This window comes from Crocuta crocuta, unplaced genomic scaffold, assembly GCF_008692635.1.
Source record: "Crocuta crocuta isolate KB4526 unplaced genomic scaffold, BGI_CrCroc_1.0 scaffold3, whole genome shotgun sequence".
NCBI lineage: Eukaryota > Metazoa > Chordata > Mammalia > Carnivora > Hyaenidae > Crocuta > Crocuta crocuta.
In genome coordinates, this window is record NW_027529934.1 from 7246872 (window position 1) to 7274438 (window position 27567).

Genomic DNA, 27567 nt, shown 5'->3' on the forward strand with positions numbered 1-27567 from the left:
CCTGAGCCTCCTGCATAGGGCCTGCTATAAAACTCCAGGGTTTTGATGAGCTCTATGGACTTCACACTGAGGCTTTGCAAAAGACTTTGCAAGTCTTTACATTTTAAGTCTTCTTCCTTCCCTCTCTAACTCTGTAACTGAACAGATCCTGTCCTGCGGGATATACTTGAGAGCAGGAGTCCCAACGTATATTGGAAGATCCTTCTTAGACTCTAAAATGCTCAGGGACAGATTTCTCGCACATGCGCTCCAACAGACATGTGTTTGAGTAGCATCCTGGCCATGCCACTTGCCTTTTTCACTGGTAAATTCGAGGGTTTCTCTGGTACTTCTTTCCCTCTGGTTTCTACTTCAACACATTTACTACCTTCCTCAGTGCAGTTCAATCCATCAAGCATTCATTGAGCACCTTTTACCTGCCAGACCCTTGGCTAGGTGTGGGGATAGAGATGGGGACCAGATTGTCTCCACTTGAGGTATTTTGGATCTTGTGGGAGAGACAGATGAGAAACCAGAGAAAACAGAGAATTCCTCTAAGATGTGGTAAGGGCAGTGATGACAGTGGACACAGAATTTTATGCAGCCTTTTCCCTTAATTATCTTTACCCCCTAATAATCCATTGCCCCTGCTTCTAGGAGGTGGAAAGGAACTCCTACCCTCAAACATGATGTGGGCAGAAGGAAGCAGCCAATGGTGAATGGGCATGACCTAAAGACCCGGTTGACAGCTATTCTGCACAGGATGAAGGAAAAGAAAATTCCAAGGGTCAGAGGAGCATGGGCCTTGGGCAGCATAGTCCTGGCTGAAGCTTGGGGCAGCTTAGATGACTTGGGGGCAAGTTGGCTCAGCTGAGGGCCACACTTGATGAAAAGAGCATGGATGTGTCTCGTGGTTCACGATGCATGGTTCTGGCAACAAGTACCATATTTTTGCCTCTCTCTCTCTGTTGTTTTCTTTCCCACATGAGAATTCTTATTTCTCTTCACATAAGTGAAGCCCTTATTTCTTCTTCTTTCCTTCCTGTTTTCATGTCCATGTTTCCTTTCACCATTCACTTCCCTATTCTCTTATCCTCCCTTCTGTCTATCATTTTTCTATATATACTTCTGCCCTCCTGCTTTTTAATTTTGTGTTTTGGACACTACCTTCATGTTCTGAAATACATGCTCAGGGTTGGGGAGGAAATTTTCCTTTTCAGTAGCTCTTTCTTATGATACGAAAGAGCATCTCATGTGTAGCTGGGTATCCTAGGAAACAGAAGTCTGGTTTCCAAACAGGGCAGATTCTCCCCACCACATTTGTAAGACAGAGCAAACCACAGGGAGAGCCGTCTCCCATGTGCACCACACCTCAGAAGACTCAGAGTACAGTGCTTCTTCCTCTGTTCGCAGACTCACTGGAACAATGACCCTATTTTCCTCGGGTTCTGGTTCTCTATCACTGTACTTAGCCTTGAGGTTTCTCTTTCTCCTTTTGCCTTTATTTGCTTCTTTGTCTGTTTTATTTTTCAGTCCTATTTTCCACATTCCTCCTGCTCTCTTTTCTGTTCATGTTTTCCCTACTTGCTAGAAATGATATCAATGCCCTCCCTAATTTCTCTGTTAGGCATTGGCAGATAGAGTCAAAAGCAACATCAGAGATGCTGCTTCTCTACATCCCTATTTTCAGAGGATGGTTTGGAAGTTTGGGTCAGGAGAGGTAGAGAAGACCTGAGATGCTTGCCTAGCTCCTGAGATCTTTTATGAAAGTAGAGGTTTTCTTCTCATCCTTATTTTGAGGTTGGGTTAATGTAAAATTATAGAGTCTTAAAGTCGAGAGAAATCTCTACTGGTTTTTTAGATAACCTTCAACCAATGTTGGAATACTTTTAACTTACTAATAGAAAGCCCTGCCGTCTGTGAGTACATTGAATGTTGAGAAGTGTACTACCACATGAAATAGTCCTCTTTGTTCTTGGGCAGCACTGCTTGTTTCAAAGTTATGCTCATGATGCTGAAGTCTTGGACCTGTGCCGTTCATACCTATTGATCCTATATCTGTTTTCTAGAGGTATACAGCATAAACCTTTCATTCAAGTTAGATTTCAAGTATTGAAGGAAATATTTCATCCAAAATAATTGAATGACATAAACTATTCCTGCCACCCTTTGACTATGTAGAAAACTCAGTTTTCTGAATGACTCATTCACCCATGGCTCCAGCTAGCTGAAATTGTCCTGGAGAGGTTATGAGGGACGACAGGTACTATTCCACAGAAAGAAGATTAAAATTAGACAGAGTTGCAAAAACAGTATTATGGATATTTGTGTTGGATGTAATATATAGTTTGCACATTATAGCTATAGAACACTCATCGTTTTCATTACTGTGTCATTTTACTTTTATAGTGAGGTCATGGTACCCCCTCCATTTTATAAATTAGGGTAGTGAGGCTGTTAAATTGTGTAACTTGCTTCAAGTCAGTCAGTCCTCAAGTGTGTGAGTCAGGACTTAAGCCCAGCTCTGCTGGGCTCATGATCTTCTACTGTGTCTTTCATTAATACTTAAGTATCATTGACCCTCTGTACTACCAGCAATGTCATGGGATTAAATGAAATAAATTGTCTTCTCAAGACAAGGTACTTAATGTATATAATATAATAGAATTTTTATGGATTTTGGGAGTTTGTGTGTGTATGTGTTTGGATATGACTGTGGCGGTGGAAAAATAGAAGCAAAGAAACCAAATCCAAGTTACACAATAATTTGGGGCAATTATAAAAATACCATAGGAGGATCAGTTAAGTTGTTCCCTAGTGATAAGCATCAGTGTGATTGATTTGTTTGGCAAAATCTTTTAATTGCCAAGGTGAAGGAGAGTGAGTTGCTCCTTTACTGCAGTTGATCCATAGAAATTCTCTGAAGTAGCTAGGAGACAGGGGGAACCTACGAATTCTGATATAAAAAAATCCAGGGGCCTTTGTAAGTTGGAAAGGGAAAAAGGAGGTTGGCGAGGAATAGAGAGGAGAGTAGGGGACGAAGTTTGGAGGCAGGAATGGGACAGATGCTAGGGAGCTTGTATTTTACTCATGATTTGGAACTAGGTTTCTGATGGGATGATAAGTTTTCCTTCTTTGCAAAGTAAAACCCAGATGTGGCTAAATATAATTTCAGTCGGAACCACTGATGATTCACCCAAGCTCAGGTGCACCCACACGCAGCTGGCAGCAGCTCTGTGTACTTCCCAGGCTGATCCTTCTGCAACCCAGCTTCCCCCCTGCTTTCTCTAGCAGGAGAAAGCTAGATTGTGATAACCTTGACCTTCTTTGTTTCCATCTGCAGCATCCTGGCTACCGCAGGAACCCACTTCAACACACATGTGGACCTGAGGACCCTCCGGGCTGTGCGTGTCCTGAGGCCCCTGAAGCTCGTGTCAGGGATACCTAGTGAGCACTTGCCTTTCTTCTTTCTCCTCTGTTAATAACCTTACTGATGTGTCTCCACCTAGATCTGGGGCCTAAAGGAATTTGGGATAAACAGGAAACCATTTCTCCAGTGGTATTATACAATGGGGATGCAGCAATCTGGCATAAGATTTCACTCTAAGATTTAGCAACTTTTTTTTCAGATTTTAAAGATAGTGAAAGATCTTTGGAGAAAATTGGCAAAGTAAAAAATATATATAAAATGAAAAGGAAAAGCCCTTATTATCCTATTTTTAATTCATCTTTTCCTGTACATTTTAATATAATTGTGGTCATACTGTGTGTATACTTTCGGATCCTATCATATAAAATCATTTGATTTTCCTGACACTAAAAACTCTTCAAAAATACGTTTTTAAAAGTCTGTATTATAGCCCATCTTATACAGAATGACTTATTTAGTCATTTCTACCGGACATTAGATTTCATTCCCCCCACTAGAAATAGTGCAGCAACATACATCTTTTTTCTTAAATCTTATTCAAATTATTATTTGCGTTATTATTTTCTTAGGCTAGAATCTTAGAAGTACAATTTCTGGGTCAAGTATATGGTATTTTATGAATAGTGATTATACTGATTGCTATCCTACAACAGTGGATGGAAAGGCAGGTTTCAGATAGAGTAGTGGGGGTGGTAAACTTTGTCTTTGCTCTCATAAGATTTAGAGCCTAGCAAGGCCAAGCTTAATTTCCTTTAGGAAAGAAGCATGTTCTAATACACTTATAAGAGAGAAACAGAAAGCAACCTGGGTGAAACAAATAAGGGGGGAGTAATAGGCATGTAAATGATCAGGAATGGTAAGGAGTATGGAATCGGGGCGCCTGGGTGGCTTAGTCGGTTAAGCGTCCTACTTTCGCTTAGGTCATGATCTCGCGGTTCGTGGGTTCGAGCCCCGCGTAGGGCTCTGTGATGACTGCCAGCTCAGAGCCTGGAGCCTATTTCACAGTCTGTATCTCCCTTTCTCTCTGACCCTTCCCTGCTCACGCTGTCTCTCTCTCTCTCTCTCTCTCCTAGAAATAAATAAAACATTTAAAAAAAAAAAAAAGGAGTATGGAATTGACCCAGGGGAAGTAGTGATGGCAGTCTTTGGCTTGACTTGTTCTGGTTGTTCCACTGCAAATTATCTTCATCATCTTACGACCAGTGGTTCTTTTCCCCCAAAGACTTGCACCTCTCCTTCTAGAAGAGAGTAAAGGGAACCTGCTATATCAAGTGGTACTCAAGGAGGCTCCATTTGTCGTTTTCTTCCATTCCTTCTAGGCCTACAGATTGTCTTGAAGTCCATCATGAAGGCCATGGTGCCTCTTCTGCAAATTGGCCTTCTGCTCTTCTTTGCCATTTTGATGTTTGCCATCATTGGCTTGGAGTTCTACAGTGGGAAGTTGCACCGAGCATGTTTCACGAACAATTCAGGTAGGATCGTTGTTTCTTGCCTTCTCCTTCTTTCCTTTCTCTCCCCTCTGGTCTTTGGAGTAATTTCAGGTCATTGGGAGACCGATTGGAAAAGTATATTCTATCCAAGCCCTGGAATTAGAATCACAAACTTCCTAGTCAGCAGCTACTTGAGGCACAAGCAGCCCAGACTAAAGATCCCCATGGGATACTGATATTGCAAAGCAAATGACCTCTTAAGTTTGCAGTCAGAGGATTTCAATCAGGAGGTTTCAGCTCCCCCATCCCATGGCAGAAGGCTATCAGAATGCATGTTGAAAACTACATGCCTGAAGAAATACCCTTTGTACAATGGCCTCCTTGGCCCACAGGCCAGGGGGACCTTGGATTCCAGAGTCAGACTTGGGTCTCTCTAGCTCTGTGGAGACATTTTCCCTCCATGCTCATGACCTTCCTCCTCTGCTGTGACCCACACAGAGCGTGGAAGAGCTGAGGGAGCTCTGAGCTTTACTTGCCAAGAGTGCTTGTGAAGTTTGCATGGTTCACAGACCCCAAATTCTTATCTCTTTATATCCTATTTGTTCTTTTCAAGTCCAGTTGAATACTGTAGCAGGAAAGGGGGGTCAGGGGGAGGCTGAAGTAGCCCAATTTAGTATCATGGGTTTTTTGTTTGGTTGGTTGGTTTTGGTTTTTGTTTTGTTTTTTTAAAAAATCTTCAAAGGACATCTTCTACTTTGGAATTTTTGTTTTGGTTTGTGTTTTCTTATTTAAGACCAGGAATTTAGGCCAGAAAAACAAGGAATTGAGACCCACTGAAGGGACTTAGTTTATAATTGTCCCCAAGAACCCTGAGAAGAACTCAGGGTCTATACTGCAGTCTGAAGTTGGAAAATCAGTAAGATTCTGCCTTCACCTCAGACTGATCTATGTTATCCAGTTTGTCAATGCCTGTGGTACTCAGGCAGGGGGTAGAGGATGTGACCTGCAGAAAGTGAAGGCCATGTGGCCTCAGAGGAGGTTGGGAAGCACTGGGATGAACACAGGGCATATGAGCTATGAGGTGTAGAGAGGCCAGAGGTGGGAGGGAGCTTGAAACAAGGAAGGACATACTTTTCTGTGGGAAATAGAATTGAGTGTTTGTGGCTTCCTGGGGATCATTTCCAGGTCATGCTAAAATACCATGTGGTTTATCCCCTACCCTCCAAATGTGTCTGCAGGTATTCTAGAAGGATTTGACCCTCCTCACCCATGTGGTGTGCAGGGCTGCCCAGCTGGTTATGAATGCAAGGACTGGATTGGCCCCAACGATGGGATCACCCAGTTTGATAACATCCTTTTTGCCGTGCTGACTGTCTTCCAATGCATCACCATGGAAGGGTGGACCACCGTGCTGTACAATGTGAGTAAAGCTGGCCGGGGGCTGGATGCAGAGGGAAGAGCCCTAGAATGACGCTTCTGGCGTTGTTTGGGCTGGTTTGTCCGGGGAAGGGGAAGGCTGGGGATATGTCTGTGTATGCGTCAGTTTGTGTGTGGGGGGGTTAGTGGGTAGACCCAACTGTGAGAAGTCATAGCATTTCATATCCTATTGTCTGGCTTCTTGCTGAGTGGAAGCATACAGCTTTTCAACAGAGTTAGGAAGCTTTATCCCATTGGATGGGTGAACAGAGCTAGTTATATCAGATCAACTTAGCAGTTGTTTTACTCTAGGTAGAGTGTGTTTTACTATAGATTCAACATGGTGGTGGAGTTCAGTGAGGAGTCTCAAAAGGTATAGATTTCTTGGTTGCTGGCTTCAAAGAGTTTACCATCAGGTTGGAAAGATATTACGGTAGTTCTCAACCCTGGCTGCAGATTAGAATCAGCTAGGAGCTTTAAAAATTTATACCTTCTGGGCTTCATTCCAGACAAATTAAGTAGGAATAGCTATGGGTAAAGGCCTGTCATTGATTTTTTTTTTAAACTTCCTAGCTGATTCTAATACACAGTTACTGTCTAGAGCCACTGCATTATATGCACATAAGAAACATGCTTAATTGTAAGACTCACTGGGGATGCTTGTTAAAAATTCAGGTTCACAGGCCCTTTCTGTGCAGGTTTTGATCTTGTGTAGTTTTGAATAGTTAGTGGGCTGTACTTTTTAGAAGTGCTTCTGGTGATTCATATGATCAGGTATGTTTGGAAGGTTCTGAGTTGGTGCATAAGACAAAGCTGTCTAACTGCCTGTCAGGGATGGGTGGGGACTCCTGCATGGGACATAGTTAGACAGGGTGACCACTGAAGTATCTTCTGCCTCCCAGAGTCCAATTTTAACAAGTTAAAAAAGGCCTGGGCAGAGTCCAAGTTCTAAAATGACAGGAATCAGGGAGGTGTGTGCTTTGATGCAAAGGGAACCTAAGAGGGCAAAGCAGTTTGGGCAGGTTGCCTTTGTACAGGTGCTTACAAGGTCTATATTCCCATATGCATCCAGCCAGCCCACCAGGAAGCAGATGCTTTTGGAATGATCATGCCTCTTATCTCAACTTTCACAGGCTGCCTTTACCCTAAGGTGCCCTATTTCCTTTTAACCTGATTCCATCTGTATAAAACTTACTGGGTGGGGCATAGGGTAGTTTACACAAAGCATTCTTCTCTTTTGTTTTTGAGCTTTGTCTTTGCTTTTGTGGATCTCTGGATATAATCCACACTGGAGAGAAAGGAAGTGCTATTCCTAGGAGAGACTCAACCAGATTGTAATGCCGGAAGAGCCAGGATTTGTGTAAGGCCTATACAAGTGGGTGTTTAGTAAGTGTCCATTACTAACTTAGGTCCATTTCCATGCAGGTGAGCAATTCAGGCCTGAACTTTGCAGACAAGAGCCACAGGCTGTTATGCTAAAGCTCTAAAGGGCAGTGAAGAAGTCCCAAAGACCAGCTTATTCCCAGCAAGCCTAAGGGTTATTTGTGACCTAGAAACACCTTGAGGACCTTCTGAGATTCTCACCAGGTGTGGGAGGTAGCAGAAGGGAGGGAAGGGGGGAGAGACTGATGAGTATAGTTGCTTCTTATTTGAGATATGAATGATGTCTTTAGTCCATGTCACTCAGATCAGCCAGGCATCTCTGGAAATTACAGCACTGGCCCCACAGTGGCTGGTGGCATTTGTTGGGGCTTTGGGAGTGATGTATTTCAATTATATGTGTAGACTCACCTAAGTGATGTGATAAATGCATTGAAAGCCTGGAAGGAGAAGTGTTGCATTTGAACATAACAGGTGTGATCCATTGGTCCTTCTGAGTCAGGGCTTAAATAGTGCTGAGACAAATATGAACACAGCTGAAGAATCATCCATCATTTGCATTAGATCCTTTGTTCATTCATTCATTCATTCATTCAACAAATATTAAGTGAGCATCTACTACATGCCAAGCACTGTGCTAGATATTAGGGAAATGTGGAGGGGAAAAAGGTGCCATGATGCTTGCTTTCATGATGCTGTCTTTAAATTCCCATTTGTCTCCAGTTACTTGTGTAACACAGATACGGAGGGGACACAGAGACCGTGATCTTGCCCTCTTCTCTAGTTTTCATCCAGTGAGGAAGCAGGGAGGAGAAGAGGTCAAGATGCTAATCCTCTGAAGCCTTTCATTGCATGGCCTCTCAGGGGCACAGATTCACACACCCTCTGGTTTCCAGTTTGTTGCCACTGAATTTCAGTTTACGGAAGGCCTCTTGCTACCCCTGCGGCTGAAACAAGGGTTGAGGGAATTAGTTGAGTTATAGGGCTGGTTTCCAAAAGTAGCTTGCTGCTCACGGGACAGAATGAGCTTATGTCCACTTTGAAATGAAGTCACTTTCCAAAACATTAGATCTAGGGGCAGGGAGCCAAGAATCCACAGGGAGAGGTGATAGTCACAGGTGGATAATAATCCCTTGATTCAGAAGTTGGATGAAAAAGACACCCATCTTTCAGCCAGTGGAACAAGGACAAAGTCTGGCTCCCGAGGAAGAAAGAGCCACCAAGGCTGGGCTTTTCTTGAGCAGGGAACTGAGGTGTGAAGCTTGACCCAGGCGGAACTCTGTTATAGAAGCTGGCTACTCATCTTGGAGTTCATGCTGTCTGCTACTGGAAGAGTAGGTTCAGAGTAGTGGATTCATACTGGTGGGGAGAGGTAGCGTTACATTGTACACGGTGGACTAACATCATACACGCTTTTAATCTACCCAAATTCACCTGTTCAGCTTGGAAAGGAGGTTGAGGGTGGGATCAGGGAGAGAGGAAAATAAATAGTACAAGCTAATTCATTTATTATTCCTTTTAATATCCGTATACATTGCAAATGTGAGATGAGAGATGCCTAAGAATGATGTTGGCTGAAAAATTGCAAAAAATAGCCAATTTGACATTTCCTGAGTATTTGTCTTTCTTCTTTTTATTTTAACTCAAGACTTGGTAATGACAAAGTTTTACATAGCTATTAGCAGTGGTTGCACACTATAGAATTAACCATGCATAACTAATAAACTCAGTATTATAAATATAGGTAATGCATATAAATAGATTTCTGCATATAGAAAATCTCTCACTCGGCCATTATCACCACCACCGCCACCAGCAAGAGACAGATATAGCTGTTGGTTGCCCTTCCTGCCACTCATTCTGGGAAGGCTCAATTCACCCAATTGCTGTATTTCCTCACACAGACCAAGGAACAGGAGAGCTCCTATTTCCCTGTCCAGCACTTCTTCTATTCAGTGGTAGCAACAAATATGTAAGATATACTGGTGCCAGTTATGCTCAAACCAGTAGGAGACCCTTCAGATTTACACAGTACACAGAAGCTCTCATATGGACTTAGTTTAACCTTTTAATATACAATTTAAATGTTTCCCTCCTGTTTGCATCCCTTTCCTGCTACACAGACTCTTCCTGAATGCCTCCTGTGACCTTGAATGCTCTGCTGCTGGTTACTTTTAACTTCATTTGCATGTAGCTTTTCTCATTATAATACATTATTGTAAAGAGCTGGGAGGGCTCTCATTGTCAGGGCAACTTGGAGTCATGCTTGCTCAATTTAGTCTCCACCAAAATTTCAATTCTGCTTGGTCAAACTCCAACTGTATTCTTGGCTTCCCTCCCTCTTGTGGTAGAAAGAATGCAAAGCAGTCTACAATTCTGCTGGCTGCTTCTTCCTGTTGTGACTGTCTCTCTGAAGGTCTCCTCAACTTGCAAATCCTCCCGGATTCTTACTAGTTTAATTCATTTTATGTCTCCTAACCTGGAGAGGTGTTCTTCAGTACAGTATATTTTCTCCATGATCAATGGAGTTCATTCTATAAATGTTATTGGTGCTCTCATATTAACTTCCAATGCTGGTCATCTGAATTGGTTGTGGCCCTGAGAACTGGTTGTCTACTGATCTGGTCTGAGGCTTATTTCTGTGTTGATTTCTGGTTTTCTTTTGTCTGCTGTTTATGTTACCAGGACTAATACACAGACTGCAGGGGTTCCCAGTCTCTGTCTGCAGTTACTGAAACCTCTGTTCTTAAAGTCCATTATTTTTCATCTATATTTCTGTAGCTTGAGCTATTTCTCTTTTCACTGGATGTTGATAAACTCATGCAGGTATGCAAATTTTTTGGTGGCATGTCCTTTCTCCTGGTATGCCAGCTATATCTGTTATGACTGACTATGATGCTCTGTGCTGCTATGGAAGAAGAGATTTTTATAGACTTTACTGGCTTTTTGTAAGAAGAGGGAACTTGTAGTCTGGATGCTCTCTGAGTCTTCCTCGTGTCTCAGTTCTTTGGTCTATAACAGCCTATGTCTCTGTTTTAAGTTGCCTGCTCCCAGATGCACATAGTCAATATTTGTTAAATAGTTAAGTTATTCACTTTTTGCCTGAAGATTTTGTTCAAGTGTGTTATGCCCGGTGTTAAAAAATAAAAATCAGCTGAGTAAATTTGAAGATCAAGTTGGCTTTATTCAGTGATTCATGAATCAGGCAGTATCCCTTCTAGCAAATAGAAAGGAGCTCCCAGGAGCTGTACAAAACGGAAGGCTTTTATAGGCAGACGGGAGCGGAAAACAGAAGTTTCTATAAAGAGTGGATTGTTTCAGACAAGGTCACCTTACTTTAGGGGAAGGATGGGACTTTATCAGGCAGATTACCTCACTAGTGCTGATCAGGTAATTCTAGATACACCAGTTAAAAGTTATATTCCTGGGAGAGGCTGAAACTATAATTTGATTAGATGTTAAGCCTTGTTTCCTGATGTGGGGCTCAGCACAAGTGACTCCATTTGAGATTCTTTCTTTCTTTCTCTCTCTCTTTCTTTCTTACTCCTTCTTCTCCTCTTCCTCTTTCTTCTTCTTTAACAATTTCCCCTTTTTGATCAGAATTTTGATTCAGAATTAACTGAAAGATGTGATCAAAATTTAAAGCATTAATGCCACTTGCAGCTACTGCTCTGAAGTTCCCATAGCTTTACTGATCCTCTATATGATATTCATAGATCCTGACTGGTTTTTTTCCCCTGAATCTCAGTGGTATTTACAGGTTAAAACTTCAGTTTGACTTCAGTCATTTTCTTTGTTCCTTTTCTGGCATTTTCAGTCTTAGGGACATTATTTGCTTGGTGGTTTGTGGCTGTGAACATGCATTTAAAGCTTTTGGGAGAATATAGTGTGCCCAGAAGACTACTACTATTACTAATATGAGCAGGATAGTTCCCATTGTCTAGAGTGTACTTCAGAGCGATGGTCCCCAAGGTCCAAACCAATCAAAATCCAGTAAATCAAAGAATTACCCTGTTGAAGGAGTCACTTTGTTAAGCCAAGTTCAGTGATCTTATATAGCTGAGTTCCAGCTTTCATAGAAGTATTAATCTAGTTTAGCAGGTGGTGTTGTCCACAGCACAGACACCTTTTTGCTCAGGTAAGACAATCTAGGGCTGCCCTGTTATCAAGAAAAACTTTGGCCAGAGAGTCTAAGGACTTTTGTTGGGTGGCTGTTGCTTTACCAGCAGAATCTTAACTTTCAGTAGTTAAGGAGAGTTTCTTGACCAGAGCCTCATTTGTACTTGCTCCTAACCAGGGAAGTAGATAGCTGACAAAATAAGCAAATCCTGAGTCACCTCCTGGTAGGTCTTTCCTAACTCAATCTTGTATATTCAGGGGAGCTGACCAATGAAGAAGCATAGTCTATTTGTAAAAAAGTAGGGACACAGTTAGATAGCCTAAAAGGTATTGCCCAGTTATATGCCAACTGTCTAGGCATTCATAGGCTCTGAATGATAACCACTCCAGACAAAGATAAATTCTGTTGGAGTACAAACCACTCCCACTAAGGAGGCACTGTTAATGGACAGATTAGAGTTTTTGATGACAAATCTAGCTGTCTGAAAGATCACTTCTCTTAACAGTGGCCTAGGAGATATAGATGATGACATTATCCTCCCAAGCCAATGCCAGAACTAAGGAAAGGAAAGGAAGAAAAGAAGAGTTTTATGTTTAGTTAAAGTATGAAGTCTTGCTTCAGCATCTTGAGTGGTCTCTTCATTGTCAAATTGATTTTGAGGTCTCTAGCTTGTGTATAGGACCAGATGTTAGGTGGACCTTCTTCAGCTGTGAAAATATATATTCAGGGTTTAAATCCCTGAAGTTTGATGTAAGCGATGAACCACAGGAATCTACCCCAAAAACCAAGAGCACACCTTACACATTGTATGTTAGCCAATTTGATAATAAATTATATTTTAAAAAAGTAAATCCCTGAAGGTTGGCTAGGTAGTAAGGAGGATCTAGTTTAATGCCTTCCAGGGACATTCAAGGGCAGTCTCTGTCTATAGTGATTCCAAATCAGAAGGGAACTCATTGGAAACATTAGTTTGGAGAGTTGTAACCAGATATTTGAAGAAACAAGAACAGTTCAGGATCTAGTCCAGTTTATAGGTATATAACAAAACCTCAAAGACAACTAACAGTACTAGAATCTCATACCTACAAAGGTGGAGACATAATTTTTATCTCTGCAATTACCCCTAGTTTTTAACCAAAGATAATTATAGTAATACTAATTTGTTTGCATTAAACATGGGCTGATTATTTACATAAGTGCAGCAAAAATAGTTGTTGAAGCTTTTGACAATAACTATTGAAGAATACTTATATAAGCTTTTTTTAAAGACTGCTTTGCTGAAACTTTTCATAGGAAATCTTGGACTGGATTCTTAAAATTCTCTGAGGCCGGGAAGCTGAGCCAAGGGCTTGCCATAGATTTTGCCTGTAATACCTATAGTTTAGGTAAATTCCTCTCTTCTCAAGGTCCCTCAAAGTATCTTGATGTTCCTGGGTCTACCAAGCAGTGACCTTCCTTCCTTACTTACCTGGTTGGTAAGTCTGCCAGGGACCTTATAAGCAAGGTATCAGGATGATCTTTCCAAGTAGTTTTAAGGTTTCTAGTTATATCTGAGTCTCTACATATCTCTCAAATAGAACATTCTAATCAAAACCTTGGTAATACATTTCCATTGTGTCCTTTTACAAAGAGAATGGATTCTTGTTGAACTTAATGCACATAACTAATTACATTGTCATGGAAAAAATATAATGAAGAGTTTCCAATTTCTGGACAAATTGGGTAGGGAAAAAAGTAAATGTTTCGTCTTTATTTACAAAGATATACTTTACTAAATGCATAAGTCATAGATAGTTTAAGAAAAGGTTTTCTTGTATCTAGAAAAACAAAACATTAAAGAACCAGCAATGTTTCAAACAAAAGTCATAAAGAATTATAACTATCCTCCTTAATTTATTCAGTCCCATGTACTTAATACTTGTTCTGCTTGAATACAGTTTTTCCGTTAGTTATGGAAATTCTTAGGGAGTTTAGTGTTATTATCTTAAAGTTATCAGAACCTGTGCTTGCCAAAGTCTTTCCAATTGATCTCTTTGAAGATGAAACACTTCTGTGGAACATTTTTGCAAAAGCATCTAAGTAAAACAATAACTACTTGTAAATGACAAGAGTGTGCATTGTTAAAGGTCTGATAAGAATTTGTCATAATGAAATTAAGTAAATTTGGTTATTTCTATGACACAGCATTTTAACATTATGACTGATAATATTATATACCAGGACATATCAGATTTCTAGGAATTTCTTACAATTTCTAGAACACTTAAAAGGCTTCTCTATACAAATACAACATAAGGACTTAGTATTGCTTCTTTTTGACAATGCTTGCTATGTAATTTAGCATAACAAATAAGCCTAATTAGTTTAACATCTCACTTTTACTAGAAAACATTCTTTTGAGATGTTCTAGGGACCTTCTAAAAAATCCCAAAGATAGTTCTAAGTAAAAAAAACAAAGAAACAGAAACAAATTTCATTTAGGATATAATTTTGTGAAGTTTGTCAAAAATATCAAAGGTTTTCAAACAGTTAAATTGTATTATAAATCATTGTGAAACAATACTTAGTTATACATTTAATCATAGTGACACTTAAAGACTTTGTAGGCAATTACAGAAAGTTAAGTAGTTGGGGGAAAAAAAACTTAGCTTTAAATTGAGGAGTCAGTTTTCTTAGGTAATCAATGACCTGACATATTATAAAGATAGCATGACGCATGGCAAATTATTTTGGTAAGACACAAATCTTTGCTGTTCAGACAGATTACTTAAAAAGTAAAGAGAAACTTTTCACAGTGTCTCATCAAGAGTGGGCCAATAGTCCAATAAAACTTTGTCCTTTTAAGAGAGAGAAAACCAAATTCTAATTTCGCACCAGCTTACTTTTGATATTAAAACACATTCACTTAATTAAATTCATTCCAATCTTAGCCAGTCCTGACCATGCATAAAATTCTTTTCCAAAGATTCCTATTCTACCAACCTTAGTGGCTTTAATTACATATATTAGAATTTTTAACCCTCAAAAATCTTACCTTTTAGAGACACCTGGGTGGCTCAGTCAGTTGGGCGTCCGATTTTAGCTCAGGTCATGGTCTCATGTTTCATGGATTTAAGCCCCGCATGAGTCTGTGTACTGACAGCTGAGGCCCTGGAGCCTGCTTCAGATTCTATTATCCTTCTCTCTCTCTGCCCCTCCCCAACTTGTGCTTTCTTGCTCTCTCTCTCAAAAATAAATAAACATTAAAAAAACAACCTTTTAGTAAGAATAAAGAAGTAAACAATTATGAGGTGTCTCTTACCCTATAGCATTCTGTGGATTAGCAGACTTACACTTTTTTATAATTTCTAGAAACACACGCATTCTCATAGTAAATTTTTCAGCATGGCACAAAACTAATAGAACCAAATATCTTTAGTTTCTCTGTAAAAGGAAGCCAAAAGTGGATAAACTTATATTCAGTAATTAATGTTTCAGTATTTTATCTTATTTAGAAATGATCCAGATATTTAATGACTATCCGTAATTTAATTTAACTTGACAAAACCTTAAGGTTTCCGGTTACCAAAAAAGATTTGCAGAAACTATTAAAAACAGCTTAAGACTTTTATCCCACTTACATCTGTTTAATTCACTTGTTCTTAACAAATATGTTTAGACCACTTAGGAAAATTTCATCATACCAAATTATTTTTCCTGCTGACAAGTTTTATAACAGAAATTATATGAATTTGCTTGACTGGTAAACCCAGTACAATAAAAGTTGTATATCTGCATTACTTTTAATGTTGGTAACGTTAAAGACATGTCTATTTTAATTAAACTAGCAAACTAGCATTTAATTACTAAAGATTATTTGAGATCATGGGAACCTGAAAAACATTTGGGTTAGTTTTCATTACAATTCTAAGAATTTTATGAATATGTAATTCATATAAGCACTTAATTTTCTTCAGGCCAATCAAATAGGGCTCTTTTGCAAATTGTTTTTGGTAATACCATCCCAAGATAGAAAGTTATCTTGCAAGTGCAACACGTATATGTAGATACACATAAATAGAAAAATGCAAAAAGACCATATATCTTCCATTTAAATTTTTTAGACATGAGTCAAGTAGTTATAGAAGAGGTTGGATACAAAATCGCTTTTTGGTAGATGGAATAATTTAAGACTACCTGTTCAGATGGCTAATGCTTTTTATTAATATTTATGGAGAAGACACTTAAGATTTTTATTTGCCTAAATTTTAAAATAACCTTTCACCTTTCAGTTCTTCTTTTGGTAAGAATTACTGCCCTGATGTTTGCAGTTTAAAGCGATGGCCTAGCTAAGAGTTCTCGAAGAAGACCAGGTAGGGCACTTTGTACCTTGGAGGTATAGGGGAAAAAATATAAGTTCTTCTGAGGAGCCAGCATGTTACAATGTCTACAAGCCTTTTGAAATGAACAGGTGAGGTTGGTTGCTTATCAGAGGACTGCCACACCCATCTACCTGTGTTGGAATGTTTTTTCCTTCCCTCTGGGTAACTTAGTTTAGGGGAGAAAGCCTAAAAAGAATGCTATTAGGCTCTGAGTATCAGCTTTCAATTGGGCCAAATTTCTCATCATAGTTATTAATTTCTTTCAAATATCTTATAGGTTTCAGCAGACAGTAAAACTTCTGACAATATTAAACAACCTCATGGACCCAAGAGGTGTCCTTCTAGGAGAGTGCAAAAGATAATATCTTCGCAAGATGTAGAGTTACTCCCAAAGATAAAGAAGGAACTGACAGCCTGCATGTCCCAGGCTGGCAGAGAGCCAAGCCAAATTCTTAGGGCACAGAATAAGACAAGAAGGCTGCCATCCTTGGGAGAGAAAGGATCAATAACCAATAAGTCTAGATTTGGAAAGGAAGAGGCAAAGTGAAACTTTATTCTCCTTTTTCAACTGGACGCTACAAACAGAGATCTGAGAGAGCTGACTCTGGCAAGAATTTTTACACTTAGCTGGCCTCTGCCAGTTTTCCTAGGTTCTCCTCTGTAGCCTCTAATATCTAGCAGAATTTGGCAAGATTTTTCATTACTTTTAATTTAGATTCTTTTCCTATTTTAGAAAATAATAGCAATTCACCAGAAAATTCCTCAGAGTTACCAGAAAATTCTTCTGGGTCCCATGAATCCTGGGAAGGAGCCCTATGGGGGTGGGGGTGGGGCTCTCCTTCAAAAGTAGCTGAGGATACCTGCAAGGCCACTAGCTTGGCATACTTTTGTTTACAGTTTTGTAGCCTCTTCAGAGTGGAAAGGTAATTTGGGTGGAGGATTAGACTGTGATTACTCAGGTAAAGAAGAATAGAAGGGAGCATGTCTTATTTTAGGTAGCTTTTGTCTCTTTAAGTTTTCATTAGCCTTTGCAACAATTTTTTTAAATGTTTATTTTTGAGAGAGAGAGAGAGAGCGAGAGCGAGAACAAGCAGGGGAGGGGTAGAGAGAAATGGAGACACAGAATCCAAAGCAGGCTCCAGGCTCTGAGCAACAACATGGGGCCTGAACTCACAAGTGGTGAGGTTATGACCTGAGCCGAAGTCGGATGCTTAATTAACCAAATAAGCCACCCAGGAGCCCCTACAACCAATTTTTTTTTTTTAATGAAGCCATTTTAGAATCTGGAAACCTTTGGAATCTTTTGCATAGCAATTAAAATAGGTCTAAAATCTGTTTAGCTCAGAAACCCTTACTTTCGAGTGCACTTCTTAAATGAACGATCTTGTCTATTTGGAATGTTCCCCATAATGGCCATTGTAATTCTAGGTGGTCTTTTGTAATATATAGTTATTTATATTCTGAAACCATAGTTCATAGGCATAAAATAAGCTAGTAAGCTGGAAATTGGCACACTCAACTCCTTGGAATTTAAGGATACCATCTGTATTATTTATTTGTTTATTTTTTAGTTAAGGCTTTGGTTGTCTTGGAGACAAACTAATAACTAAAAGGGGTGTGCTGCTGGATTGGGGACTATGCCGTGTTTCACAGTATCCCTCATTGCACAGAAATTTTCTTGAGGTTGGCAGGTTAGCTTGTGTCTATCTAACCTGTCCTGTGGCCAACTTATCCTAACAGGAGTTTGGGGTTATGTGGTAAGTACTCCAATAGTTTTTAAATGCTCTACGTATGACCACCAATTTTGCAGCTGCTTAGAAGGTTCCCATTAGCAATAGTATTTGTCTACACAAAATAAGACAAACAAACATGTGCACCTTAATGTAGTGGCAGTAACCAAGAGATTTTACCGCATCTTGGGTAAGAGCAGGCCCTATGCACACCACCAGCATTTCCCACCATGGAAGGTTTGGGGAAGGGATGGAACCAGCAGACCTCAACAAATGGGGTCTGTGGACTGGGGGCTCCACATAAGTGGGGAGTTGTGACCTACCACTAGTAGTTCCCATGCAGATCTAGGGACAAGATCAAGGGCTGGGAGTTTCCACCAATTAAATGAGAACTGCAGTCTGATCTACCAGTAGTTCCCAACATGGAAATGACTCAAAAGCAAATTCGATCTGAAGCTTGATGCAAAGCTGTCAGAGCTCAGAACCAAGGGGCACTTACCCACAGCCCTCAGAAATGGTGAGAAAGAGAACTCAGAAAGGTTTGCAGGCGTCATGCCTGTATCTCTTCTTGTCCCCAAAGCCCTCGGAAGTTCACTTTAGATCCTATCACGCCACCAAATCTGTTAAAGAACAAAATTCAGCTGAGTAAATTTGAAGATCAAATTGGCTTTATTTAATGATTCATGAATCAGGCAGTATCCCATCTAATAAATAGAAAGAAGCCCCAAGTTGCTATATAAAAGAGAAGGCTTTTATAGGCAGAAGGGAGCAGAAAAAAAAATAGTTTCCAACATAATGGAATGTTTCAGGCAAGGTCACCTTCCCTTGGGGGAAGAGCAGGGCTCTATCAGGCAGATTACCTCACTAGTGCTGATCAGGTAATTCCAGATATACTGGTTAAAGGTTACATTCCTGGGAGAGGTTGAAACTATGATTAGATTAGATGTTAAGTCTTGGTTGCTGATGTGGGGCTCAGCACAAGTGACTCCATTTGGGGCCTGTCCTCCCTCCCCTCTCCTCCTTTGCCGTCCCCTTCCTTTCATTTCCTTCCTTCCTTCCTTCCTTCCTTCCATTCATCCATCCATCCATCCTTTTTTCCCCAAGCAATAACATTGAAAGAATAACACCATATCCAAGGGTTGATGAAAAACTGCCATTCTCCACCTTCCTAAAGTTTCTCTGATTTTATGGGATCTTCAGAGAATGTTTTTGGTTCTACGGCCCATAAGACTGGGGAATGTGTCTACTCATCTTTGCTTCAGTCTTCTCCTGCCCCCTTTTCTACATGTCCTGGGAACAGAACATACTCAAAACTCTTTTGACAAAGAGTTGGCAGGAGCCTGTCATCATCTGGTGTTGCTAGAGTGTTAAGGTTCACTCGCTGACCTAGGATCATAGATATAGTTGATAAAATTTGTAGACTCCTGTATCCAGGATCAGTCATGCTCTGAAATATATTGTTTGTTTGTTTGTTTGTCTCCCCACCCCATCTCTACTATCCTGTGTTCTTGCAGGAGTCTGGGACCCTGTAATACAGATGACACTTGGAATCTGATACTAGTGTTTGTTCACCTGTGACTTGTCTTACACACAGACGGGTTGATAAATGGATGCTAGAAGTTAGTCCGTCTCCTTTTTGGTTAAGGTTGAGAGGCAGGGTGTGTGTGCTTATAAAGAGCTTTCCCCTAATTCCTCCCAAACGCTGGGCAGGACACATTGCTTGCCAGGCTCTTCAAGGAGGGGAAAGAGCAGAGGGAGGAGAAAGCTATTTTCTAAACTCAAAACAAAGTCTTCTAAATCTCCATCTTTTCTCTATTTACATAGATTCATTCATTAACTCATTATTTAATAAATATTGATTAAGTGTTACATGTTAGGAGCTGTTCTGGATGTTGGGGATACAGCAAGAGAATAAAATATAAAAAAAGTCCCTGCTCTCATGGAGCTTATATTCTAGGGAGAAATACATGCAGAATAAATAACTAAAACATGCAATGTATCTGTTAGTGATAGGTGCTTTGGAGAAAATAAAGTGGGGCAGGAGGAAGTTGGTTGCAATTTTAAATTGAGATGTCAGGGAGGACTGTGCTGAGAAGACGGCATTTGAGCAAAGACCTGGAGCAGGTGAGAGGTTGAACTGGGGAAAAGTTATCTCAGGTAGGTAGAATAGCAACTGCAGAGATGCTGAGATGGGCAGGTTCTGGGTCTATTTGAAGAGCAGCAAAGAGGCCAGTGGGTTGAAGTGTAGTGAGTGAGAGGTAAAGTAGGAGACCGTCAGGTCAAGAGGAGACAGAACAGCCACCCAGATGGTGTAGAGCCTTGTAGGCCATTGTAAATCCTCTGATTGGCACTCCGAGGCTAATGGAAGCAATGGGAGAGTTTGGTGAAGAAGAGTGACCTGACCTGAGTTATGTTTTTAAAGGATCTTTCTAGCTGCTTTCCTGAGAACAGACCATAAAGAAGCAAGGTCAGAAGCATGGAGACAAGTTAAGAAGTATTACAGTGATCTAAGACAGGGATGACAAGGCTTGGGCCAGGGAGATAGCAGTGGAGGAGGTGAAAGTGGTTGGATTCCGATTATATTTTTTAAGGTTAAGCCTGTGATATTCTCTAGTGAGTTGGATGCATGAGGAAAGACAAGCAGAAAGAAAAGTGAAGTTGACGTTAACTAACTTGGGGAATACTGTAGGTGAAGTAGGTTGGGAGGAAAGTTAAGAATTTGAGTTTGCCCATGAACTGAGACTTTGTGATGCTTATTTGACAGGATGGTGTAAGACGGAGCTGGATAAATGAGTTCAGGGTAGAAGCCTAGCATGGAGATGTCAGGTTGGCAGTTTTCGGTGTATAGATGGTATTTAAAGTCACAAGACTGGATAAACTAGCAAGGATGTGAATCTCTAATGACAGAGAAGAGGTTCCAGAACTGAGTTCCAATGCTGATGAGTTGAGAAGATAGCAGTAAAAAGACTGATCAAGAGCAGTAGGGAGGAAAGATGGAAATCAGGGGGTGTGGTGTCTTGGAGGCCAAGTTGAGAGAATGCAAGAGGAGGGGAAAGTGTCCAGCTGAGTCAAATGCTGCTCATGGATCAAGCTGAGAGCTGGGGTAGTTTGCGTGGAGTAGGAACAGGGAAAGCATGATTGGAGAAGGGTGAAGATTGGAAATAGTGAGCACAGACCGTTGAGTTTTGTTTGAAAGGGAAGCAGAGACGATGGGGCAGGTGGAATGAATCCCATTTCTTTGCTGATGAGAATGATCTAATTGAGATAAAAATCGTCGCTGATGTAGGAGAGGGAGAACCGTGAGTGGAGCATCCTACCACAGCTGAGAGAATGGGCTTGGAGCACAGGTGGGGAGGGTTCTGCTTGGCTCATGCTCCGATGGTTCATCCACACTCCCAGAAGGACAGACTGCAGAGGCTGCCATGTGGGTAGATGAGGTAATGGAAGATTGTGGAAATTCTCCCCCCATTGCTTCTGTTTTCTCAATGAAATAAGAAGTAGTAAGGTCATCAACAGAGGGTGGGAAGAGGAAGACGTTGGGGGTTGGAAGAGAAGGTGTAACAGTTTTTAACATAGAGTGGGGGATGAATGGAGTGAGGATCTGATCATGAGCAGCATCCAGGACCCACTTGGGGTTAGTGTTGAAACCACTGAATGTGTGTTTTCATCTGGTCACGTTCTGTTACTGAGCTTCAGGCAGGAAGTAGGTAGAGAGAGCTGGCTTTTTTTTTTTTTTAACCTGGGCTTTTTTTCCAGGTGAGCAAAATAGAATGAGAGAGTCAACAGAGGGGTCTTAGCATGGCAGTGGAATTTGAGTGAGCTAGGGAGGAAAGTGATGGGGGAGAGACTGAAAGGGGAGTAGACTAATGGATTCTAAAATAATGGAATATATATAGAATACATATTATATTCCAACATGATTTGAAATGTTACTCTTAAATCTGCTGGACATATTCAGTCTGTGGAATAAATTGCAAAACCTGTCTCATTGCATATAGGAAGTAGGAAGTGAGTTTTGAAACCAAATGTTCTGATTTCTAATTTGGTGCTCTAACTGCCCCCAGTAGAGAGAGAATGAGTGTGCGCGTGCCTGTGTGAGTGAGTGTGTGTGTGCCCACGTGCAGGGCAAGCTGTGACTAGAAGTTTCGGCATACTTCCTGTGGCCTCTGAGCTGACTCCTGGGCCCTGCTTCTGCTTGATTCAGAACACTGACTTGGGGAACATTTGGGGACCCAAAACCACAGGGCCTCCCACCTTCCTCACTAGCACTGTACTCTGTGATCTTGTTTTCTTCCTCAGAGTGTGTATCTGTTTTTTAAAACACATTATGTTTGCTGCTTCTGCTGATGCCTTTGGCAGCCTGTTCTCTGCGTTAATTGCTCATCCTGTCTCTAAACCCTGAAATGCCTTCCTCTTTCACCCTGCCGGCTGGGCTGAGCCTGGGGTCTACAGTGCTCCATTCCCTGGCTCCCTCCATGGGAAGAATTTGTGATTTTCTTTCTTTCTCCCTCACACTCACATATTCCCATTCACAGTTGCTTCCATCCTGAAATTATCCCTACTCTTTCATATCCATCTTACTTTCTTAATAATTTATCAAACAGAGATGCCATAGTGTTTGGGGTTTATTCCAAATATGCTAAGTTTGCCTCCTGATCGGGTGCCTGAATTTCACACCATGCACCAGGCCAGTCTCCAGATCTTTTGTTTGTACAGATCCATTAGGCTGGCTCATGGTTTCTTTCCTTTCTTTTAGCCTGCTCTAATATACAGCTTAATTTCTGCTTCAAGGCCAGAGGCCTCAGGTGCCTGATGTGTCATGCAGCCTTAGGCTATGATCTCTCTGTTTTGAGGCAACACTAAACCTTAGAACTAAGGGGCAGAAATTAATCGGGGGTGGTGTGTTGGTGGCTCAGTGGCTGTTTCAGGTGCTTTCCATGGAGTCATTCTAGAGCCCAAATCTTTATGAAATCTCAGCCAAACAAGGGTGGTACAGGGCCATTCTCTGGTATACTGGACCAGCCAAGAGGTCTGGATTATTTTTTCCCTTAACTTATCATTCACTGGAAAAGTATTTTTTGAGTACTTATTTTCAATGCCTCTCAGAGTTTGGTCCACCTTAGAATAATTACCTTGGGGTAATTATTATAACTGTCCCAATCTAATGAACCAGAAATTCCAGAGGTAGGAGGAAGGAATCTGTATTTCTAACAAGTTCCCTCCTGTTTGTGAGGCCACTAAAGTCTCCATGACTGTAATTGCTAGTCATGAGGAGGGTAGCATGTGGTGCAAAGTAGGAGATACTGAAAAAAAGCCTTCAGCCTGTCTCCCCCCCCCCCCCGGTTGGATTTCCATGGGGTCATGCTTTATTCAATATTTGTCTAACATAATGTGATCAATACACAGTGGGCTGCCTAGGAAAGAGTTAATTCATTGATCTGAGTCTGAAAGGGGTGATCAGGCATGTGCACAGAAACGCATTCTTGTAACAAGGCAAATGGAATTTAACGAACAGTTGGGACATACATAAGCAAAGGTCTTTGGGAGGATTGGGGAGGAAGTGGCTCATTTATAGGGAGCTTCCAGGAGCCTGTGTAGACTAAGGCTGTTTTCAGTGAGGGCCTGTGAACTCAAGGAGAGTCAGTGATGTTGAATTGCAGCCACTGGAGAGGCTGCTGGACAAAGAAGTCAGAGCAACTGAAAATAGATCGGGAAAGTCATTTGCCTACTGCGCACCTAGAAGCTATTTTACATTTTTGTTTCTTTCTGGGCCAACGCTCAGAAACTGACTTAAAATTGCAGGGTATTGGAGGAGAACTAACTCTCTTAAGGGCCCTCTCCTTGTCCCTTCCTTACTTCATGTCTGTTAAAAACAGGACATCTAGGGACACCTAAGTGGCTCAGTCAGTTAAGCATCCAACTTCAGCTCAGGTTATGATCTCACAGTCTATGGGTTCAAGCCCCATGTGGGGCTCTGTGCTGACAGCTCAGAGCCTGGAGCCTGCTTCAGATTCTGTGTCTCCCTCTCTCTGCCCCTCCCCTGCTCTCTTTCTCAAAAATAAATAAGCATTAAAAGTAAAAACAGTATATCTAGATTTGTATGTCTTTGCCTTCTTCGAATTTTACATTTCGCAGATCCCAACTTATTCTCAGTGTTGAAGTTCCAGCCAATGCTTTTCCTCTTGACCTATACTCCTGCCCTCGGGGTACCTGGGTGACTCAGTCAGTTAAGCTTCCGACTAAAGCTCAGGTCATTATCTCACAGTCTGTGAGTTGAGCACCACATCAGGCTCTGTGCTGACAGCTCAGAGTCTGGAGCCTGCTTTGGATTCTCTTTCACTCTCTCTCTCTTTCAAAAAGATAAATAAACAAAACTATTCAACTCCTTCCCTCAATTATACCTCAGTTCCCTCCCACAGAGAGGGAAGGCCTGAACAGGAGCCTCTTTCCTCCAAGGTGCTAGGCATCATGAGGCCCCCTTTTACATTTTGGGAAACTCCTTTTCAAGGGACTCCTGAGAAAGCCTACTTTCCACCACCTTCCTCCCCCTGCCACCTGCTCCCATTATCTGTCTCCGTGAGAAAACGAAGTATACCCTGCACTCATGGAGAGACAGAGTAGTGGAATTAGTCACAAGAAATAGATTTTATATTTGACTGGTGAGTTAGTTTTGTTTTATCATCTGCATATGAATACGTGTGATCTGGAAAATCACAACACTTGCAAACAATAGAGAAGCCACAGTGTTAAGACCAGTTCCAAGGGGACCTGGGATGACCTTTTGGTTTTTGTCCCTACCAGCTTCTCTTCGTTTCCTCCTTTTTTTAAAAAAAAAAAAAAGTTCTTATTTATTTATTTTGAAAGAGAGAGCAAGCAAGGTAGGGGCAGAGAGAGGGGAGAGAGAGAATCCCAAGCAAGCTCCGAACTGTCAGCGCAGAGCCTGATGCAGGGCTCGAACTCACAAACCGTGAGATCATGAGCTGAGTGGCAACCAGGAGATGGACACTTAACCAACTGAGCCACCCAGGTGCCTCTCTTAGTTTCCTTCCTCTTGAGGAGCAACGACCTAAGGCTAAGCCCTTCGCCCTTAGGAGTGGACCAGTCACAGTAGCCAGTGATGGTCAGAGAAGCTGAGAACTGTTGGCATTACCATCCTCCTGAGGGCACTTTGCCAGGTGCCTCTTTTGCCCTGGACTGGAGACTTGTCAGCTGAGATCCACAGACAGGCTTTGGATGCTTCTCCAAAAATCGTTTCAAATGTTCTTTTTAAAATACATCTTTTAACTATGACATTTCCTTGAATCCAAGATATTATTGATTATCAGATCTACTAAAAACTTAATAACAGCATTTCATGGTAGAGGTGGGGGAGGAAACTAGTACATTCTATATGTTATATATACATATATTTTGAGTTCTGAAACCTTCAACTATGAAGAAAGATATATTGGCGTGGAGGAAGTAGGAAATTATGAAAAAAAAAACTCATTTAAAAAGTCACACATAGTGAATGAGTTATAGACCACATTTCCATACTTGGAGACAACCTGTGGTCATACTGGCATAATTCCATTTTAGGCAGACCTTGGAGTAAAGCTCAGTTTCATTTTCTGCATTTGTTTGAACTTTGTATAAATGTGCTGTTGATTAGAAAGCGTGTGTTCTGTGTTAGCCTTTTTAAAAAAAATTCAGGCTTGAGCTTGTTTGCTCATGTAAAGTGATACAAGCGAGCACGCTATTACTTTGCTGTGTGATTCAGGATTTTCTCAATACTGTGAAACTAAAACAAAATACAGAAATAAACTCGATGCCAGTGCTGATTCAAGACTGCAACTGTCATCTGTAGCCCTGACTTCAAATTTGTATCTTTCTAAAAACCATCTCATTTTTTGAGTGAACAATTCCATATTGAATAAATGCTTTTGCATTATAAATGTATTTACATTAAGTAGACAAAATGCTTTCATGTCAAAAGGTGTCTTTTTTCAGTAAGTGTTCTGCACTAATGTTCTGAGAAAGATCTTTTTTTGCAAAACTGTTCTCTGATGCTAGCGGTGGTTTAACAGTGGTTCGGAAGCCTGGTCCCACCTTTATCCTGCTTGTGGGATCTCGGCAACTTATTTAACCTCTGGGTTTTAGTTTCCTGATCTGTGAAGTGAGGGTAATTTTGGGATCCACCTCATGGCATTGTGGGCATTTAAGTAAGATCATGGGGATAAAGCCCTTGGCACATGCTTGGCACATAGGAAGCACTATGGTGATTCTTAACTTATAACATCTGTGCAAACCATTCACCCGGAGTACACAGGCAGAACATCTCTGCAGCCGACTGTATGGGTCTGCTTCTTCCGGTCCCTCAGCCTAGAAATTTTGTTCCTTCTGTTTGCATCTTTGCCTGTCTTGTACCATGTATTTCCTCCCCAAGATTTTGGTGCCATCTCTTCTAGTAAACCTTCTCTGCCTATCCCTGAGAAATTCATAGGAGAGGGGCTCTTTCTGCTGAGCTGTCTCCAGCAGGCCTAAATGTGAGTGGCATTTATTTGGTGCTTTTTTTCCCCCAGATTCTCCTATTTTGACTCGTCTTTTAGGCATCTCTATCCCTTTTGCCTATGGGAATATCCTTCTGTCTTCTGGCATCCATCACTGCTCCCCACACATGGTTGAATCTTCAGTAAATATCCACTGATGGACTGATTTCACAGCGTGTCTGTGTGAACCCACTGAAGGTGCCATGACTTCCAGACAGTCTCGTGTGTGGGGTATAGGTTCTGTGTTCGGGGGAGTGAGCCACTGTCAGGAGAGGCTGTGCTGATGCACCTCAGTGGGCTGTCACCTGTCTCACAGGCTGCTTTTCCTGCTTCACCCGAGCTCAGCTCCATGCTCCCTTTATCCAGGGGCAGGTAGAGGGAAAAAAATAGTGAAATGTAGGGGGATGGTAATTATTGTGTTTACAGAGTGTTTGCATGTAATTAGCAGTTTATTTCCATGACACAGTTGGCATGCAGGCTTGGAACCTGGCTCTGAAATGCTCTTAAAGAGACCCATACCTAAGCAATCTGAGAGATAGTTAAGATTTTGGCACATAACAAAGAAGCATGCCCAGCCTTTTGTGATGAAATGTGACCAAGAGCAGCCCCCATACTGAAGATCACACACACACACACACACACACACACACACACACACTGGTTTTGTTGTTTGAATCAGTTTCTATTACTGAATCCACCTTTGACTTGAACCTTTTACAAGCTTCCTTTTTTACTTTTGTGAACATCAGCTTGGGATTTGATACTTAACTGAGGGTAGGGGCATGGCCACAGGATCCCCTCTTGCCAGGCGCCCAAAACACTTGCCTCTCTTTTTAAGTGTTTTTTTTTTTTTCTTAGTTTATTGTCAAGTTGGTTTCCATATAACACCCAGTGCTCATCCCAACAAGTGCCCTTAAGTGTTGAGTGGATGAATAAATAAATGTGCATTAGTCTGCTCATTAGTAATCTGGGGGTAATACCACCTAATGTTCCTACCTGAAAAGAGTCTTGCAGTAATGATGTGAGATAAAACACGTGAAAGTACTTTGAAAAACACACTTATCCCTTGCCCTGTGAGTACTCTTCCCATGACTTTCTGCTTGGATGAGCTGTGCACTTGTAAGCCCCATTTTGCTAAGTGAGCAATTTCTTTTTTTTTTTTTTTTTTTTTTTTTAAAAGAATGTTTGTGGGG

At 41.2% G+C, this 27567-nt stretch overlaps 1 protein-coding gene across 3 annotated transcripts in view; it reads left to right on the forward strand.

Annotated features, from left to right (window-relative positions):
* CACNA1E (calcium voltage-gated channel subunit alpha1 E) overlaps window positions 1-27567 on the forward strand; it is a 308909-nt gene that overhangs the window by 87379 nt on the left and 193963 nt on the right. For all 3 annotated transcript variants that reach the window (XM_077763228.1, XM_077763229.1, XM_077763230.1), the window contains exons 4-6: window positions 3323-3426; window positions 4729-4881; window positions 6078-6259. In XM_077763228.1, the coding sequence (XP_077619354.1) occupies window positions 3323-3426; window positions 4729-4881; window positions 6078-6259 (439 nt within the window). The remainder of the gene's footprint in view (window positions 1-3322; window positions 3427-4728; window positions 4882-6077; window positions 6260-27567) is intronic.